The 18,880-nt window shown below is 44.0% G+C and overlaps 1 protein-coding gene across 1 annotated transcript in view; it reads right to left on the bottom strand.

Moving 5' to 3' along the window:
- The window catches only part of NOTCH2 (notch receptor 2), a 178,562-nt gene that overhangs the window by 5,217 nt on the left and 154,465 nt on the right, over positions 1-18,880 (bottom strand). Inside the window, exons 22-33 of the mRNA XM_068540605.1 lie at positions 17,368-17,500; positions 12,872-13,108; positions 10,096-10,208; positions 8,635-9,140; positions 6,920-7,267; positions 5,930-6,072; positions 5,517-5,727; positions 4,971-5,067; positions 3,324-3,492; positions 2,425-2,726; positions 1,465-1,612; positions 375-472 (exon numbers count right to left, since the gene is read on the bottom strand). Coding sequence (XP_068396706.1) covers positions 375-472; positions 1,465-1,612; positions 2,425-2,726; positions 3,324-3,492; positions 4,971-5,067; positions 5,517-5,727; positions 5,930-6,072; positions 6,920-7,267; positions 8,635-9,140; positions 10,096-10,208; positions 12,872-13,108; positions 17,368-17,500 — 2,505 coding nt within the window. The remainder of the gene's footprint in view (positions 1-374; positions 473-1,464; positions 1,613-2,424; positions 2,727-3,323; positions 3,493-4,970; positions 5,068-5,516; positions 5,728-5,929; positions 6,073-6,919; positions 7,268-8,634; positions 9,141-10,095; positions 10,209-12,871; positions 13,109-17,367; positions 17,501-18,880) is intronic.

Below are 18,880 nucleotides of genomic sequence, written 5' to 3' on the forward strand. Positions count from 1 at the left end.
TCATGGTGCCCAAGAACAGGGGGGAAAAAAGTATCAAGAAAACAAATAAGAACAAACAAGTGAAAAGTAAGTGAGTGTGAACAGAACGAAGACCAGGAGAAAGGGAAATGTCAAAGAAGAGAAAGGCAGAAAAGGCTACACCAAAGTTATTGACAGGAGAGCCTGATTCAGACTGAGTACTGAGTAGGCAGAGGGTCAATCCTGACACTTCCCTGGATAAGCCCAATACAAGCACTCCAGCTCTCTGGACCAAGTTCCAATCTGCTTCCATCTCTGTCTATCCTTATCACAAGAGGAGCTACAGGAGAAAAGCGAAGGCCTGATAATCTGAGGCCCTGCTACGCCTGCCCTCCAGCTCAGAGCCCAGACTGTACCTTGTTGTCCTGCATGTCTCGGTTGGCCCCATTTTTCAACAGCAAAAGGGTCGCCTCCACATTATTCACAGCAGCTGCCCAGTGAAGAGCAGATTTTCCTGCAGGAAAAAACATTTTTAGGGCTTCCCTGGTGGTGCACTGGTTAAGAATCCGCCTGCCAACACAGGGGACGTGGGTTCGAGCCCTGGTCTGGGAAGATCCCACATGCCGCAGAGCAACTAAGCCCGTGCGCCACAACTACTGAGCCTGTGCTCTAGAGCCCGCGAGCCACAACTACTGAAGCCCGCCCGCCTAGAGCCCGTGCTCTGCAACAAGAGAAGCCACCGCAATGAGAAGCCCGCGCACCCGCTCGCTGCAACTAGAGAAAGCCCGCACGTAGCAACAAAGACTCAAAGCAGCCAAAAATAAAAATAAAATAAATTTTTAAAAAAACAAAACATTTTTGTAAGCAGACAGAGCAGAAGGACATGTCCTACTCCTACTATCGGGAAGCATCAGGACTTGTACTAGGAAACTTGAACTTCTTGGACAGCAGTAGGAAGCCAGTTCTCTCTGGGGGCCCATAGGAAAAACCCAAGAATTATGTTCATTTTCCCCTATTCTAGAAATACTTCAGTACAGGCTGCCTAGCCTTCAGAAGACCTCTAAGTAAAAGGATCATCTGTCTATGGTACCACATCCCTCACATGGCAGAATCTACCCTGTCACACACTGAAGACAATAACCTACTTATTTATTACATGCCAGAATGCATAGTTAAGAGTATCTCACAACCCTCACCTCCACAATGAAGTAGGCTCTCACATCCTTATATCAAGAGTGGTGTGCCTGGGAACGTACACAGGGAAACCTTCCATAGACCTGCTTTGAGATCTGAGAACCCTCACTAAAAATCCCTTCCCAGCTTCATCTATGGACCTCCCGCTGTCTCAGATCTCTGAACTCAATATGGTAAAAGGAAGAATGAATGACTGAATGAATCTTCAGTGGATTCGGATCCGGGACAGCTCATTAAGGATCGTGCAACAATCTTCCTCCTTAGAGACTTGCTTTGCAGGTAGGAATCTGAATCCCTGCTTCTCATCCCTACCGTGGTCATCCACTGCATTCACATCTGCTTGGCAGTTGATCAACTCTGCCACCATTCCCTCCACAGCTAGGCGGGCAGCCAGGATCAGGGGTGTAGTGCCATCATTCATCCTGGCATCTAGATCAGTTACTCGGTTGCGGATCAGTATCTAGAACACGAGAAAATACAGAAAAGAGAGTCACCTGGATACAAAAAATAATGAAGCTGAGATAAGAAATAACAGCATCAGAGCTGAGGCTACACTGCAAGTCCCTGGAGGACAGGGAATGTCTTGTTATCTTTGTGCCCATGGTTCTACCATGGTCAGTCAATAAATATTTGTTGAACGAATGAATGAAGGAATAAATGGATGAACGAAAATACAAAGAAATAGGTGCTCAAGCTTTACAATGGCTATGTAAACTAACGTACTTCTACTTTCTAAAGAAAGAAGAGGGATGTGGGAAAATACCACAACCTCAATTATGGTGTATAGGTTAAGATGATACAGCATGCTTCCAATTTCCTCATGAGGGTAGACTAATAGGGCATCAGGTATACATCATGAACTCATGTCAAGAAACCCACCAAGGAGCAGCTGGAAGCCCATATGGTCAGATAAATCTAGAGGGAGAAGCTGACACTAGTCAGAGGCTTCATAACAGGTATCGCTCCCATCTGATCTTTTCATTTGGGAGGCATTTTGCCACATCAGAAACAAAACAAAGCTAAGCAGTGATTAACAATCAGAAGACTGGTGTTATCTGCTATTGGCTCTATTATTTCCTGGCTGGAAACAGTCAAGTCTGTTTGCCTGCCTCCCTTTTCCTGCTTTCCCTTTTCCTTTCCAGCAAGCAGGACTCTATCATCTGCCTTATTCTCTCAAAGAGCCATTGAACAAATGTAAGGGGATATTAAGTGCCTTAATAAAGGGAAAATATACTAGATCCATAAGGAACCAACTCTTTACATGTTCTTTACCTGGAAGACACCTTGGGCATCAGCTGCCACTGCAGCATGGAGAGGGCAGCGGCCCATGTTGTCCTGGGCGTTGGCATCTGCACCCGCATCCAGGAGGCGCTTGGCAGCATCGGCCCTCGAGTAGCGGGCTGCAAGATGCAGGGCCATCTCACCAGTCCGGTCTGTCTGGGCTTGGAGGCTGGCACCCTGGTAGACCAAGTCCGTGATGATGTTGGCGGAAGAGTCCTCCGCATCTTCATCTTCATCACTCATATCTGAGCTGCCTCCTCGGAGAGAAGCCAGCATCAGTGGGGTGCACCCATCTAGAGGAAGGGAAAATTCCAAAAAGTATTCGAGGAGGGGAAGGACATTAATGTTCAATTAACCCTATTGTTGCTCGATGTGAAGAAAATTATTCTTTTGTGAAGAAACTCTGTGATTCTTGTGGTAATTGGCAACTGACTTTTCCTTGATAACATCCTTTCTGTAAAGAGCAGCTATTCTCTACGTTAAATAAGCTTTCCTGTTCAAGTTCCTAAGTGCTATGTTATTTTAAATTGGACAACTTTTAAAAATATCCACTATTAATAAACCATGTGCACTAAGGTGCGAACTAAACAAATTCTCTGTCCCTCTGCTTTGGAATATTATTTTTTTGTCCTACTAAAATCTATCCCAAATAATCAGCCTATTTGCTGTCGAGCATGGTGTATGTGAAGCAATGTGAAATCCTTCCCTCTTTTCTCATATAAGTTCATAATTTCTGCAAGCCTGTGTTCCTTAAACATTCATTTCCTCGAGCTGATTTCCAATCTGTGAAATCAGAAGGGAGCATATCAGCAAGTGGGACAAACACAGGGATAAGGTGGAAGCCAGGGCAGGCACGCGCAACGAAAAAGGGGAGGCTTGCAGGTGCTGACCTGGGCCGCGGACGTTCACATCCAGCACATCCACCTCCTGCTCTGCCTGCGGAGGGGTGAGAGCCAACGATGGCGTCCTACGGATATCTGCAGCTTCAAGGTGCTGCTGTGTCCATGGCCGTCGATCGATGGGATCATCTTCTTCTGAGAGTAAAGCCTCATCTTCAGCCTGAAAGGAGAAGACAACTCTCCCTATCAATCTCGCCCACGCCGGGAGCTGCAGACAAGGAGCTAGTCCGGAGTCTCCCATCACTTCTAATCTCCCACCCAGTTTTCTCTGTCCTCCTATCTAACCTTCCAGACTATCATCCACACTGGCTTCCCACTGCTCTCACGATGTGGTTCCTGTCTACCTCTCCTGCATTGTCTGTACCACTCTCCTAACCTCCCCAAGCCCATACTCTAGGCTTCAGCCTTACTACGTCACCTATATTACCTACCTAACATGCCATCTATAGATCCCCAAAGCAACATTTTCCTGCTTCTGGGCTTTTGCCTATGTTGTTCCTTCAGCCTGCCATGGTCTCTCCCAATTCTTTGTCTGACTAACTCCTGTCTACCCTTCAAATAGAAAGTAGACTCTAATTCCTCTTGTTGGTCCTAAAGAACACCCTCTGCTCACTCTGCTTAACTGAGCATGTGTTAAGTACCTACATGGCACTACACGGCAGTTCCCACTGCTGCCTGAAAGGTTCCTCACGATAGGGAACAAGCCTTGCTCAGGGTTGTCTCCTCGTACCCTGTATTTAACCCAGTGCCCAGCACAGAGCAAGCATTCAGGAAGTATTTACTGCATAATAATATTATTATTATAATTTTAAAACCAGCTGCCCTTTATGAAGTATTTAGTATGTGACAGAAAATAGCTCAGGCAATTTACACGTAGTGCTGTATTTAATCCTCACAACAACTCATACAGGAAAGAATTATTATTATTTTCCCTATCTTACAGATTAAGGTAATTAAGTACAAAGAGGTTAAGTAATGTGCCAGAGTTTTGGACTTGAATCCAGTTCTGACTATAGCTAACGCAATGTTCTTAACCATCATGGTGTACTTCATGCCTGTATTCCTCAAGCATTTATTTCCTCAAGCTGATTTAGACTATCCTTGGGATACATGCATATCCTAGCCATGTATATCTATGGGTGAATGGTCTCCTTTTTCATGTCAGACTCAGCCCAATGTACCCCTTACTTCTACGCGGCTTTAGTTTCCAGGGCTCAAGATTGGAAGCCTCCAAACTCAGTGGTCATTGGCTCTCTTCCACTGATTAGTTCCACCTTCCCTTCCAGAAGGAGAAGTACCCAGAGAGGACAAGGGAGAGATCTAGCCATGAAGGAAACTGCTATTTACACACAGTAGTCCTTATTCAAGTACCATCAGCGTGACACTTGAGGAAGGAAGCATGTCTGTTTTATTATTTTTAAAGAGTTCTTCTTGAAAAACTTACATAGGTAACCCAAGGCCATCAGTGACCTAAAGATTCCTGCTTTTTCAGACAACCTAGGATAGCCTCTGCCTGGGCAACATGTAAAGACCATCACCCTTTTCTCCCATTCATGACATTCTAGATACCAAAGGACAGAAATATGAAATGCGAGCAGATAATGGATAACAATGGTGGTTCTACCATGGCTAGCTTACCTTGGCTTTCTTTGGCTGGGGCCCTTCATCGTCGACCCAATGTTCACTTGTTCCAGAACCAATCAGGTTAGCCTCTGAGACTTGCACTGAGAGATTTCTGATGTGACGGAATTATGAAGGTGTAAAATAAGAGCAGATGTTATATCATAAACGAACATAGAAGTTTTCAATACTATTTCTACCATCACACACTCTCATGGCTATAGTCGGACTTTCAGGGCCTTTGGCCCAGGAAAAATGGGCAATATTACATCCCACTGCCTGAGGAAATATCCTTTCCTTTCCCACTAATCAAGAGCTGACAACAAAAGTGTGCCTGCCTCATCACAGAAGCTGAGGACCACTGTGATTATATGTACAGAATTGAAGCATCCAGACTCTTGTTATTTTAGAGTCACTCAGTAGGCATCCAGAATCATGGTCAAGTGTAATAACACAGCATGGCCAGAGCTCAGAATATAAAATCATGATTCAACAAGATCTGATTTTCCTCTTATCCATGCTCATTATTACTGTGAATGGTAGCTTGGTGGCAGACCGCCTTACTTCAGCCCCACGGCATCCTGTCCCACTGGCTCACGACGTTTGTGATTGCTGGAGTCACGGCGAAGGGTGAAGCCTTCAGGCAGCCAGAGGGAGCCATGCTTACGCTTTCGCTTTGCCACGATAACCCCCAGCAGGATAATAAACAAGACAATAACAACAGCAACAGCAAGTAGATAGATAAGCTGGGTGCGTTTTGGGGTCAGGGATTCACCTGAAAGTGCAGAGAGACAGGGAAAAGTGATGAATAAAACATCCACCCCTCAATACTCCCCCTACATTCCTTTAGAGAACAACTTTGACCTCACTAGCCCTGAGAAATAGAGAGCTGCACGTTGTACACTATGCCCTGATCTTTCTGCCCCCAAGTGACACCTTTCTCCCCATACCTTCCCCTTAATTCCAGTGCTACTCACTGACAACAGACACAAGAGGGTACGACAGGGTCCCCTGGATGGCGTGAGACGCCAGAAGAGCTGCTGCAGCGTCCGTATTCTTGAAGCACTGGTCTGAATCTTGGACACACTGGCGGTTGTCAATTTCCAGGAATACCTGAGAGCTGTGGGAAGCCGAGGGGAAAGAGGTAAAAGGGAAATGGTGAGAAAACGGACGGGTGTCAGTCCAGGAATCTGAGTTAGAGAGGGTGACATGAGCCTTCTTCCCCACCTTCAGCCTCAGGCTCTCCACCTCTGGATGCTGCCTCCAGAAAGATCTCAGAAATTAGGATGTTGTCCATCTAGATCCTAAACACTAATTCTCACTTGGGGGATGTCTCGCTCTCCTTGGTTTGGCTGAGTCTAAGCATTCTGACTTAGGCAACATGAGACAAAGTGAGAAAACGGGGTGAAGCTGTCTTTGGTGGGCTTCTCCTACCCGTTCCAACGTACTCAACGGTACATAGAGCCACTCTAAAAATACACCCCTGCCCCTTGTTTTTGTTCCTTACTCTCCTTTGTCTCTGCATCTGTTCTTCAGCTAGCTATCGAGTTGAACACTGTGAGATATACTAACAATGTGGGGTGTGAACGACGGAACACATGCAGAACATCACCCTTGTCAAAGAGACATAAATGGAGGGCCTTGAAAAGAAGGCCAGGATTCATACAAAGAGGAGTCGTCACTAGAGGGATTTAAGGTAACTCTGGCAAACGGTTAGAGATTCTAGCACTTGAGGAGGCCGTCCTGGCATCCTGCCCCCCGCTGGCTCCAGCCCGCTTTTCAGGATCCCCAAGTCAAGGCAGACCTTTAGCACTAACTGTGAATACTGGGATCATGGGCTTGTGTTACTTGGTTGGCTGTTCTTTTTCTGACCTTTCATTTTTATGGGTGCAGTTATGACTTCTGCGTATCAAAGTGCTCAGCTTGATACAACTAAGCTTTAAGAAGTTCAGAAGTTAAAAGCCTACCCAGCCACTTCCTGTTCTTGGTCGCCAGGAAGGGACCTGCGCGTCAGCCTCTGCTTCTTCGTGGCAGCTGACTTTTCACCATAATAGGGGTAGACCATGAGGTCCCCCTGGGCATCTCGTTTGATGCGTAGGTTGGTGTGGAGCAGGGTGCCCAGCGCCCGCAGGAAGCTGCGGGCATCCTGGAGCAGCTGTTCAGGTGGCATCAGCACCACAATCACCAGGGTGCCGTCTGCCAGGTTTTCCGGCCGGTCAGCAGCACAGTCCAGCCCATCCCAGCCACACTCCTCGCTGTTGCACCCCTGGTCACAGTGGTTGTCTTTGAAGTGGTCTGCACAGTACTTGTCGTATCTAGGCAGGGGGAGGCAGAGGAGGAAGAGAACAAGGTAAGGGTCTCAGACCAGACCGCAGCTCTAGTTGGTTTCCCCTTGGAACTAATGTGGACTTTCCTACCCATTGTCTATGGCTCAGATTGGATCCCGAATGCCCCATGAAGCCTTCTGTGACTCTCCTATCCCTGTCTTCTTAGAGCATATATAGTCTACACCCCTTAGTGTCAGTCAGTGCTCTCTGAATGAGAAACAAAACTGTACTCACTACACGCGTGGGCCCCCAGGCAGCTCCTAATCTTGTTAAATCAGATCTGTAAACAAATCTGGAACAAAAATCTACTTGGTTCCTGCTTCCTTTATTTTGTTTGTAATCCATTGCCTCTAGGCTTTCAGAAGTAAAACATGACTCTAGAAGGTGCTTCCAGAAACTGGATCGTAGCCCTGCACCATCAAGAGATGCTGTACAGTGGACCATGTTGATATGGCCCAATTCTCTTCTAATCTCTTCTAACTGAATCCCAGCTCTGGAAGGTAGGTGGGGAGCAGTGTGTCCCACACAGGGTACCAGATCTAATTTGTACAGCATCTTTCAAACACTGGGAAAAGGAAATTGAATCCCAAAGCCCAGTGATGCAAAAATCATTTTATTTCCACTCTCCTCTCCTCCCCGACTCACATCCCTTGATGGTTCCACCACCTAGCACAACTTGTGCCACTCTAGCTCAATGAGGAGGTCAGGAGTAGCTGTATGTGCTTTGGCAAGTTCTTGAACCTCCCAGGTCTCAGTTCCCTCACCTGTGAAAGGCCACTAACAATACCTGTGCCTCACAAGGTTGGCGAAAATTAATCAGAGTTAAACTAAATGGGGTGACTAAATGGAAAGTCATTATGTAACCCGCAAAGCCCCGTATAACTGCAACAATGAAGACCTGGAGGGTTAAGCTGCCTAAGCTAGCTTATATGCTTCCTGATAAACCTGATGGGGAAACCCTGTCTTAGGGAAAGGAATGGGGCAAATAGAGAGAGGTACAGACCTTTCCATCCATCCTGCAGGCAGGTTAAGTGAGAGGCTGCCTGAGAGTGGGTAACAACACTTCCAAAAGTTATTTCCCCCAGGAGGTTGTGAGAGCAGCAGGCGAGGAAGCAGAGACAGGCAGAGAGAGGGCGGCTGTGCAGTGAGCGTTCCCGCACCTCCGGCAGCAAGGGGGAGCACAGGGCAGCGTGCGCTGGGACAAGGCTGATGCCAGGAAGAAGAGGGCCCCAGGGCACCAGTCCGAAAAGCAGAGGCAGCTTGGGCTGCAGCACTGGAGTGGTTAGGAGCAAGAACAAGAAACCAAGGCACGTTAGTGACAGCGTCCCTCAGTTCTGGGGGCCCTGGATGCTTACTTGCACGTCTTGCCATTCCTCTGGCACTCAAAGTTGTCGAACAGGCACTCGGCCGTGTTGCACAGCTCATCGCACTGGCTGTTGATGTAATCCCAGCAGGGAAGTGGGGAGGAGCAGTTGGCCCAGGGGTTCTCCATGGTGAGGGAACAGTCACCCCCATCCCACTGGCAGGCATGGCTGTTGCAGGCCTCATCGCAGACGCCATCCCGAGCTTTGTCGGCACAATACTGGCTCAGACAGGTGGCAGGAGGGGTGCTGGTGGGAGCTGTGTAGAATTCACAGTGGCTGCCCCAGAACGGCGGAGAACACTTGCAAGAGTAATAAGGAGGCTGGCGCTGCGGGTAGCAGCTGCCCCCGTGCTGGCAGGGGCTACTGGCACAGCCTGAGTCGCAGTCCTGGGGGTTGGGGCAGAAGCAGCGGGGTCCTGAGGCTGTGTGCACACACTGCTCCCCTCTCCTACACTTCACTTGTCCACAGCTGCTCTGGCATCTCGCCCCAGAGAATCCCTGTGGAAATCAGGGAACAAATGAGGATGGCAGGCTGACTCTTGAGGGCATGCCCCATTTTCCCTCCCAATCCCCTCTCTGCCACACCTCTAGGGAGGTGAAGACTAGACCCTTGGCTAAGATTCCTCCGTGTAGCCTCCTGGACCAAGTTCTAGGAAGAGACCTCTTCAAGTCAATCTATAGGTGAGGGCTGGCGGTTCCATAGGATGAATATAGAATTTTCTCACTCTAAGAGCTCAGTTCTAGAAATGAAGTCAACAGTTCATGGTAGGATAAGAGTCAGGTGACACCGTATCTATCAGCACCTTTCCTAAGCGTCATTAGATCACTCATACAGTGACTTTATAGGGGGAAAAAACTCACTTCAGAGTATTAGGTGTCTAAAAAACTTTCCTATGCCATTTCGTTCTTGGCCTTCTTGCTCAGTCCAGGCCAAGGTTACTGGACAGGTTTCCTTTTGGTATCTCTCCACACATAGTGATCTGTGTTAGAGAGGTTTTAGCCTCTGGCAGTAGCAAAAGTGTTTGCACAGCAAATGGCTAACGTCAGGCTTCCTTCTAGTTGAAGAAGCAGCCTGCTCTCAAATAGTCCCTGCCAAGGAATGTGAGCAGAGTGGCATGTCCAACCAACTCTGTCCCAATCTGGGCAGCAAGACTACCCTCCAGCACAAGACCCAGAAGCCAGAGAAACTAGCCCTGATTTCAAGGGAACGTTCCATTGCCCTTGGTGCTTCTGAAGATTGACAGTCACAGATCAGGGAGCTCACTGTTTCTGGAAGTATTTTAACAGTTCTAAATGGAAAACTGAAGCACTTTCTCCTAAAGAGGGTAAAATTAAGAAATGTCCCCACCAAGACAGTTCCCCACAGGGCTCGGAAACACCAGGTTTAATCTCAGCTTCGTCACAGACTGTGTGGAAGAGAGCATCCTCCTTCAACAGGCAACACGGCACTCACCGGGGGACAACGACAGATGAAACCATCAGGCATGTTGCTGGCCACAGCACAGGTCCCTCCATTCAGGCAAGGCATCTGGGGACACACATCGACGAAAGTTTCACAGTGACGACCTCAGAGTAGAAAATGAAAGGGTGTTTTAAAAGGCAGAAGTAGTAACTGCAAGTTACAGAACAGAACACTGCTGGGATGTGAGCCAGTCAAAGGATTAGAGAAGGAGGAAGAGGTATGAGAATTAAGTTCTAAGCCTAAGGGAACAAAAGAGGATGAGGAAGCCACTCATTGGATCTCAACATGCGTGGCCCATCACCGACCCAGGGCAGTTCCCTCATCTGTCTTATCTACAGTAATAAGCACAAACGGCACACATATGCGCTTGAATCGACTCACAAAACAAGAGTCGACTCACAAAACGAGACTCACAAAACAAAATTTTTCACAAAAAAAATGATTAATCCCTCCAAAAAAAAAAAAAAGGAAAATGACATCTAAGCTTTTTTTGAAGGCACTTTATCTTTCATGAGTCAAAAGAAACATTTAGCAAAAGTGTTCACTGCATTTTAACACCGTCTATTTCATAAGAGAGGCTACACCAGACCAATACATCTCAATGGTGATGAACATATACACTCTACTCTGTATAAAATAGATAACTAACAAGGACCCTACTCTATAGCACAGGACACTCTACTCAATACTCTGTAATGACCTATATGGGAAAAGAATCTAAAAAAGAGTGTATATATGTATATATATAACTGATTCACTTTGCTGTGAATTCACTTTGCTGTTACTTTCACAGCAGAAAGTAACACAACGTTGTAAATCAACTATACTACGATAAAAATTAAAAGAAAAAAACTAAGAAAAAGGGTGATTTGCAGTTTAGAGCGAATTTTCATCAGTGACCTCTCTTTTCAATCATTTTCTAGCCTTTCTGTAACCCGATTGGCACTGTTTCAAAACACAGCTTAATATTCCCAGAGTTAATGATCTCTAGGCACAGTTCTAAAACAGAAGGTATCCTGAGCCCACTGTTCCATGACAAACTGAACTAAGCAAATGAAATCATGGGGGGGACATGGGGCAATGCTGGGGCCTTTTGGCAAATAGCAGGATTCAGGCCCCATCTGGCCTTCAGGCACTTGGAAGGGAAGAGATGGTTTTAAAAATTAAAATGAAATTAAAATAGCAATAATTTTGGCCAACCAGAATTATGGGGCAGGAGTTACAGATGTTTGTTTCTTCAAATCACAGCAGCAGACAATAAGCAAGAGCAGCCTCCACATTTGCACGGGGCTCAGGGACTGATGGTCCCTTGATGTTCATCTCAGCATCAGCACCCCACCATAATCGCAATCACTGAGTCAAAGGATTTTTTATTCACAGGTGTAGAAAACGTAGAAACACCACTTCCTGACTAGGGGACCCCAATTCAAGGTGGCCTCCATTCCTTCCTTCATCTATTTCCTTCTTTCTTTGTAAGTGCTTATCATTGTTTCCAGATAAAGGAAGCCTCAGAGGTAATGAAAGGAACAAGAGTCAGTTCTGCTCTTCCGGCTTCTCAAGCACATCATGACCAATATGAGACTACAGACAGATTGTTCATATTCTTTCTGTCCAGTGTTGCCTCGAAGGCATGATGTTCATAATGGATTGTTTCTCTTTTGATAATGTACCTAGGCATCTTCTATATTTCAAAATCCATCCCATTTTTAATAAAATTCCCAAGTTCTTAAAGGTAGCACATCTTCAAAATTGGAAGGAAGAATGTCTGGATATAATAGGCTCAGAATGTAGCAGAGTCCAGCTTGCCAAACTATTAGTAAGTAGACTACTGCAGACTCTCGTCTGACTCCCAAGGAATACTTCTACAGCGTAAGATTCGGATGGACCCCAGAAGTGCAAAACAGATTTCTGAGTATCTGATGATACTGCCATATTTAGACATAAACAACTATTTTAGCTCCCCAAAGTCACCAAGCTGCCCTCCTCCAGAAATAATTAGTAAGTGTCTATGGTAAAGTCCCTATTCTGAGGCAGGACTTGGTCATCTTTATAATCTGTGATGAACACAGCCAAGTCTTAAGACTGCAGGTCACACTTGTGACTTCTGAAGTTTTCCTTTTCAAACCCTCATCAACCAATTTTGGTTAAACACACCCCAATTTGGATCTACTCCCTTTAAGTGTCCTAGAAGACCCTAAGCCTCTCTGGATTCCCACAGAGGTGGAAAGGTCACAGTGGCAGTGAATACCCAGTAACTCAAGTCACTACGTGCCAAAGGAGGCAGGGTGATGAAACCAGAGTTAGATGTAAGGTTCCTGAAAACAAGATGTTATTTTGCTCAGATGAAGAGCTCTGGAGATGGATGGTGGTGATGGTAGCGTAACAGTGTGAATGTCCTCAACACCACTGAACTGTATACTTAAAAATGGTAAAGATGGTAGTAAACTTTATGTTATGTGTATTTTACCTCAATTTAAAAATGTTATTTTGCTCAACTACTCCCAACATTCTATTTCTTTTTTTTTTATATTTCTGCTACAATATGATATAATGAATGTATAACAAAAGAGATAGCGTCTCTCAGGAATGGCAAACATCGATGGAGCACAGACCTAAGAAAAAATTGGGCCCTTGAATTAAGCTGGTCTAGTTTTTCATATATGAGAAAAGCTTCACTCAGGTCTGGGATGTGTCATACAGGGCCCAGTTTCCTCACTAAAATCCCCCTCTGAGGCAGAGTGGCTGGGGAGGCTGGAAAGTCGCTCACCGGTAAAGGCACTGCGGCAGACACACAGGTAGTCGTTGGTAAGCTGTATGCAGTCTAGGCTGCCCTCAGAGCTGCAGGGGCTGGAGAGGCACTCGTTGATGTCCCCCTCACACCGCTCTCCAGCAAAGCCAGGCAAGCAGCGACAACTGTAGCCCCCAATCCTATCCACACACTGACCGCCATTAAGGCAGTGGGGACCCCTGGCACAGTCATCAATGTTCTCTTCACAAAGCAGGCCTGGAGGAAAGAAAGGAGAGAGAGAAAATCATGACAATCCTTGGAACGCTGCTTTCCAGCAAGGGAGAACCACCCTTGTTGGCACTTTCACAATTAGTCAGGTTACATTCCTCAGTCTGCGGTGGGAACTTTTAGGTCAGGCAGGGCAAAACACACTCTTGATCCAGGACAGCTGCCATCCTCTTGGTCACCAGTAAGGAAAGAATGTACTCAGGGCTTCACATGTACTCTCCCGCACAACCCAAAGAAGCAGCTCATTAGGGAGTAGCTAGCATTATTTTCATTAATTTATTCATTTTGATTCAAAATATAAAAACAGTTAAAAAATAACAATAAATAAATAAATAGATTACAAGCAAGAATTGGAAGAATTCTTGGTAAGAACTGGAAGTAAATTTTCAGTGACATAATTGACTTTTTCTGTAAAATAGTATAAGTGCACTAATATCTTATATTGAAAAAACAGAGGGGAAATATCCTGTTGAGAGCTCAAAGGTTATTCCATTTAAAACAGAACTCATTCAATGTGCTGTCGTTGTAAATGAGCCATCAAGCATGAGTATCTGTAAATATTTTTGAGAAAGAAACAAAAGAAATCAATGACTATTCTAGAAATGATTTCATAATTAATTCAAAAAATTGCAAAAGAAAGGAAAGCAGTTCTGTATTCCTGCTACTTGTAATAGCAAGACTATTGGAAAGAAAAGAAAAATGTAAGAAAAGGCCTCATTTTCAATAGCAATAGCAAAAGATAAAATACCTAAGAATAATCTTAACAAGAAATGTGCTACACCTACATGAAGACTTTAAAATAGACCTGAAAGACTCAAAAGGAAACTTGAATAAATGGAAAGACACTATGGTTTGGTTAGGAAGACTCCTCATCATAAAGATGTCAGTCTTCTTTACACAAATTCACAAATTTAATGTGACTCCAATAAAAATACTAACAGGATTTTTAATAGACAATCTGATTCTAAAATTATATAGAAAAATAAACTATAACCACAGCCTGGAAAACCCTGAAAAAGAAGATCCTTAATATTTAAAGCAGAGAGGCATTGATAAATTAATAGAATAATAGAACAAAGAAGAAAGTCCAGAAAAACACCCAAATACACATGGGAATTTAGAATTTGATAAAGGTGCCATCTCAAATCACTGTATGAAAGATCAAATATTCAGTAAATTGTGTTGGGACAAATCAGTAGCCATCTGGAAAAAGTCCTCCAGTATTCTAGTACTTGAAGAAAATATGTGAGAATTCCTTTATAATCTTAGAATGTGAACAGTGTTGCTGACTAGGATTCAAAATACAGAAACCATAAAAAAAAAACTGATAAATTCAACCTGATTAAAAATAAAAATCTCTGCATGAAAAATCCCCATAAAGAAAGTTAAAAAACAAAAAGCAACACATTGGGAATATACTTATATTTTGTTTCATAGACATCTGTTCTCCGTAAAATATTAAGATAAACAACATAACAGGAAAAAAGGATACAGATATGAACAGAGAAACCATAGAAAAAAGAAAACCAAATGACTCTTAAATGAGAGTATGTCCATTCACATTGAGGAGAAGCCCATAGGTTTGCTCATACATTGCAATTCAGTAATATCAACCAAAATTACAAATGCACATATTCTCTAATCCAGCAATTCCATTTCTGAAAATTTATTCTGCAAATACACTTACGCACATGCTAGACAATTCACATTTCTATCATTAGGGCACTGGTTAAGTAACATATGGTATGCCCATAAAAGGTATTTCTGCAGAATAAAAAAGATTAAGGAGGTTCTATATTTTGATATAGAAACATCTTCAATTAAGTAAAAAAAAAAAAAAAAAAAAAAAAACCAAGTGCAAAATACTGTGTCTAATCTATCTTCAGAGTAAGAAGTGGGTATTAAAAATATCTTTGTCCTTGGCGTCTATATACATAAAGAAACTCTGAAGGGTACATTAAAAAAAAAAACTCAAGAAAGATATACAAAAGACTAAAGAAAAGTGGTGTTTACTTGTTTGTGAGAGAAGGAGAACTAGGTATATGGGAAGGAGATTTTTCACTGTATGCTCCTTCTACGTGTGTGTGTGTGTGTGTGTGTGTGTTGGGGCGGGGGGTTGTATAAAATTGTGGACCATGTGCATACATTACCTATTAACAAACAAAATCAAAAATTGCAAAGTAAAAGCAAACCGGTACGTGCTCCCACTCTCATAGAATATTTGGTATTCTATGGACTGCTAGTAAAATGAACACAGATGCTTATCCTCCCATCAGAATAGAACCAGCAGTCATGAACAGACCTATCAAGTAAAAGAGAGGTCAACCTCAGCCTGAGGCAGAAGAACTGTTACAGTTAGTTCTTGACGTGGGGGACTGGAGGCAACCCAGGCCAAGATCCAGAGTTCAGGAGTATAGAAAGAAAAGCGATAGTGGTAACTCTAGCAATGAGGCTGTGGGACTTGAGAGTCCTCTGGAATGTTCACCAATGGCCAGAGAAGTCAAGCCAGGAGAAATAAATACCACTCCACATATCCAACCAAACACAACAGTATAATAACTCAACGAGTTCTAAGTATGACAAACTCAAAGAGATCCACACCTACACACATCATAAAAGACAAAGAGAGAATTTTGAAAGCACCAAGAGAGAAGTGACTCATCATGTACAGGGATCCTCAATAAGGTTAACAGCTAATTTCTCATTTAAAAAAATGGAGGTCAAATCACATGGGATGGGATGACACATTCAAAGTGCCAGAAGAAAAAGACTGTTAATAATAATAGCAAAACTATTATTTCAGCCATCCTTAACAAATGGTTAGAAGAGAGAAATTTTGTTGCCTGATGAAACGATCCATTCTAGGACTGATATCTCTAATTAATAAAAAGTTAACGGTTAAAAAAAAAAAAAAGTAAGTTAATGGTATAGCAGAGATTTTAGTGTAGATGAATATCCATGTGCTTGCCTACATTTCCCAGTCTCCCTTGAAGTCAGGCTGAGACCATTTTACTACTTCTGGCCAGTATACTGTGAGCAGTAGTGATGGGTGTCACTTCCAGACTGAGGTATTGAAAGCTGCTGCATGACCCTATAAGTCTGTCCCTCTTCCCCTGCTCTGGAGGTCTTGGAGGCCCTGTGCTGCAAGCCACATTTCTAAAATATAAAGAGAGGTAGCCCAACACACTCAGACTTGATTTGAGTGACAAAAAAAAAAAAAATTGTTGTGTTAAGCCACTGAGATGTGAGGTTTAATTTGCTACTACCAGAATCACACCTTGTCCCATACAGTACAAGTATTCAAAGGACCAAGCTAACAACAAGTCAAAATTAACTTCTACTTCTCTTTCAAGTACTGAGCAGAGAACTCAGTACTTTTACAGGACAAATCTTCAAATATTCAAAGGCTGTTTCTCCCTAATTTCTTCTTCCCCGTTAACCTCGTTGCTCAATAACTAGCCTACTAGTGGGGTACTCTTCCATTTTAATTTAGCCAAACTCTGAACTCAAGAAGGGTAAAATTATCAAAATTCACTGACACAAAGGTCTAAGACAGTATAAATATTTCTCTTAACATTCTATTCTCTTTGACAATGAGAATCGATTTCCCACCATTGTGGATGGCCTCTTCTTACTTTTTATTTTTTTCACAAGCTGCTCAGGGCAGGTACCATTATAACTACATCTCTTCTAAAAAACAATACTCTAAGCTCTTTCCAAGAGATTGTTTGGAGGCAGGGGAATGCCCCTGGCAAAATGATGGCTCCATCATCCACCATCTAGGGTTGTATCTCATTAGGTCTTACTGCAATTCTTTGTTACAGTCTTGGGCCATCAGTGCTCTCCCCTGGGCTTATGAAAATAGGCAAATGTTTTCATGTCATTCATTTCCCCACTTCATGGAGGCAAAACTTGGCAAGTTTAAAAAAATACATGAGCTGGTAAATATGAATTATTTTTTCAAGAGGCCACTAGTTGTCTTCCTCTGAAGCACCAAGAAATCTTGCTAACCAGATTAACTTTGTTGCAACCTTATGTCATTTTCACATTCTGTGTTTCATGGATTCCAACAACAACCAGACAGAATTGGAGTCAGAACATCAGAGCTAGGCAAGAGATGAATGAAATGGCTTGAATTAGCAGAATTCAGAACAATGTTTGATTTTTAAAAACCCACCCAACACTAAAAATGCATTTATAACTTAGAGAATGCCCTGGATGGAAGACAGGTAAGGCTGATTTCATACCCCGAGTGCCTGGTGGGCAGGAGCACTTGAAATGGTTCACAAGGTCGATACAGGTGCCTCCATTCTGGCATGGCTGGTTCTGGCACTCATCCACTTCATACTCGCAATTGACACCCTGATATCCTGGGACACACTGCCAAGAGCAAGCAAAACGAACAAGAAATATTGGCCCACTGTAGGACACAGACCATGAGAGCAAATGAGATCTGGTAAGTTACTGTGACCCTCTTCCCCCAACCCCTACCCAGCCCTTGTACGCTTCTCTGGCATCATCACACTCTCTACTAACCACCTCGTGCAGAGTTAGCTCACATCTTACTGGCATTTATCACTTCCAGCCGAAAGTGATAAAAAGCCACTTGAAGGGGAAGGCAAGGACTGAATATTCTGAGCGATATTTCAGATGATGCCTGTGCAAAACTTTTGTCCCTCCTGTGTGCAGGCTTCCCCTAAAATATGCATTCCTGTGTATGTGATGAGGAACCTGTGACTCACTCAAATGGTATGTGTGGATGGTAGTAAAGATATCACATGTATTGATCTCCAGGTTCAGGAAACTACATGTTTAAGTGTGAGAAACTGACTGGTATGGGGTGAGGGCCCGGAGAGGTGGGCTAGCTACCTGGGCTAGAGGTAGGGGTTCCAGGGCTTTTAGGGCTGATCAAGAAAGAAGATACTGACCACGAAGTGGCTCTATTTGAGAAATGCTTTGAGTCCCTCACAGCATAAGATCATCCAGAGGGAGAAAGAGGGTAAGGAGAGGAGGGCAGATGAACTTGGAGGGAAGGGGGTTACAGAGATGGGGCTGACGTGTTTGGTGATATCACTCAGCAGCCAGGCCAGGGTCTCTGGATCAGAGAGCTCTGAAGGGCAGCTGTGGCTTGGTATCTTCATGTCCTGGGGCTTATCTTACCTATGGCTAGCAGTGTCTGGTGCAGGTTTGCAGAATATACAAAGCAGGCAGGCTCTAAGTGGCTAAATTCTACTTATTAAAGCTATGTTTAAAACAACTGGATGTGTAAAAATTTGAGTTTGGTTCCAGTGGTTTCTGAGCTAACAGGTCTCAGCCTGCTGTGAAGAAATAAACAACTTAGGGACCAATATACAGATGCCGTCTTTGGCTCATTTATGATAAGTGGACAAGCAAAGCTTTTCTCAGTGTTGCTTGGTGGTCTAAATTGGGATCAAATCCATGTCTCTGGTCTTTAGTTAAAATCTTGATCTAGCCATTACCAGCCCAGACATTAAGAAGACATGACATGTCCCTTAAAAGACACACACATCCTCAGGTATACACATGTAACAGTATGACAGTACACAGAACAGGCTAAGCAACACTTTTTTGAGAGAATTATTAGTTGGTTGATCAATGACTGTATACAAAGATGACATGGGTCAAAGGGACACGCCTCAAAGTGGCTTCTCCTATCTCAACTGCTATTCAGGGAAGTACCAGGGGCCGCTGGGCTGTGTGGGGCTGTGAAATGCACTCCAGCCAGCGAATGTTGGCTTT

This window comes from Eschrichtius robustus, chromosome 3 (assembly GCF_028021215.1).
Source record: "Eschrichtius robustus isolate mEscRob2 chromosome 3, mEscRob2.pri, whole genome shotgun sequence".
Taxonomy (NCBI): domain Eukaryota; kingdom Metazoa; phylum Chordata; class Mammalia; order Artiodactyla; family Eschrichtiidae; genus Eschrichtius; species Eschrichtius robustus.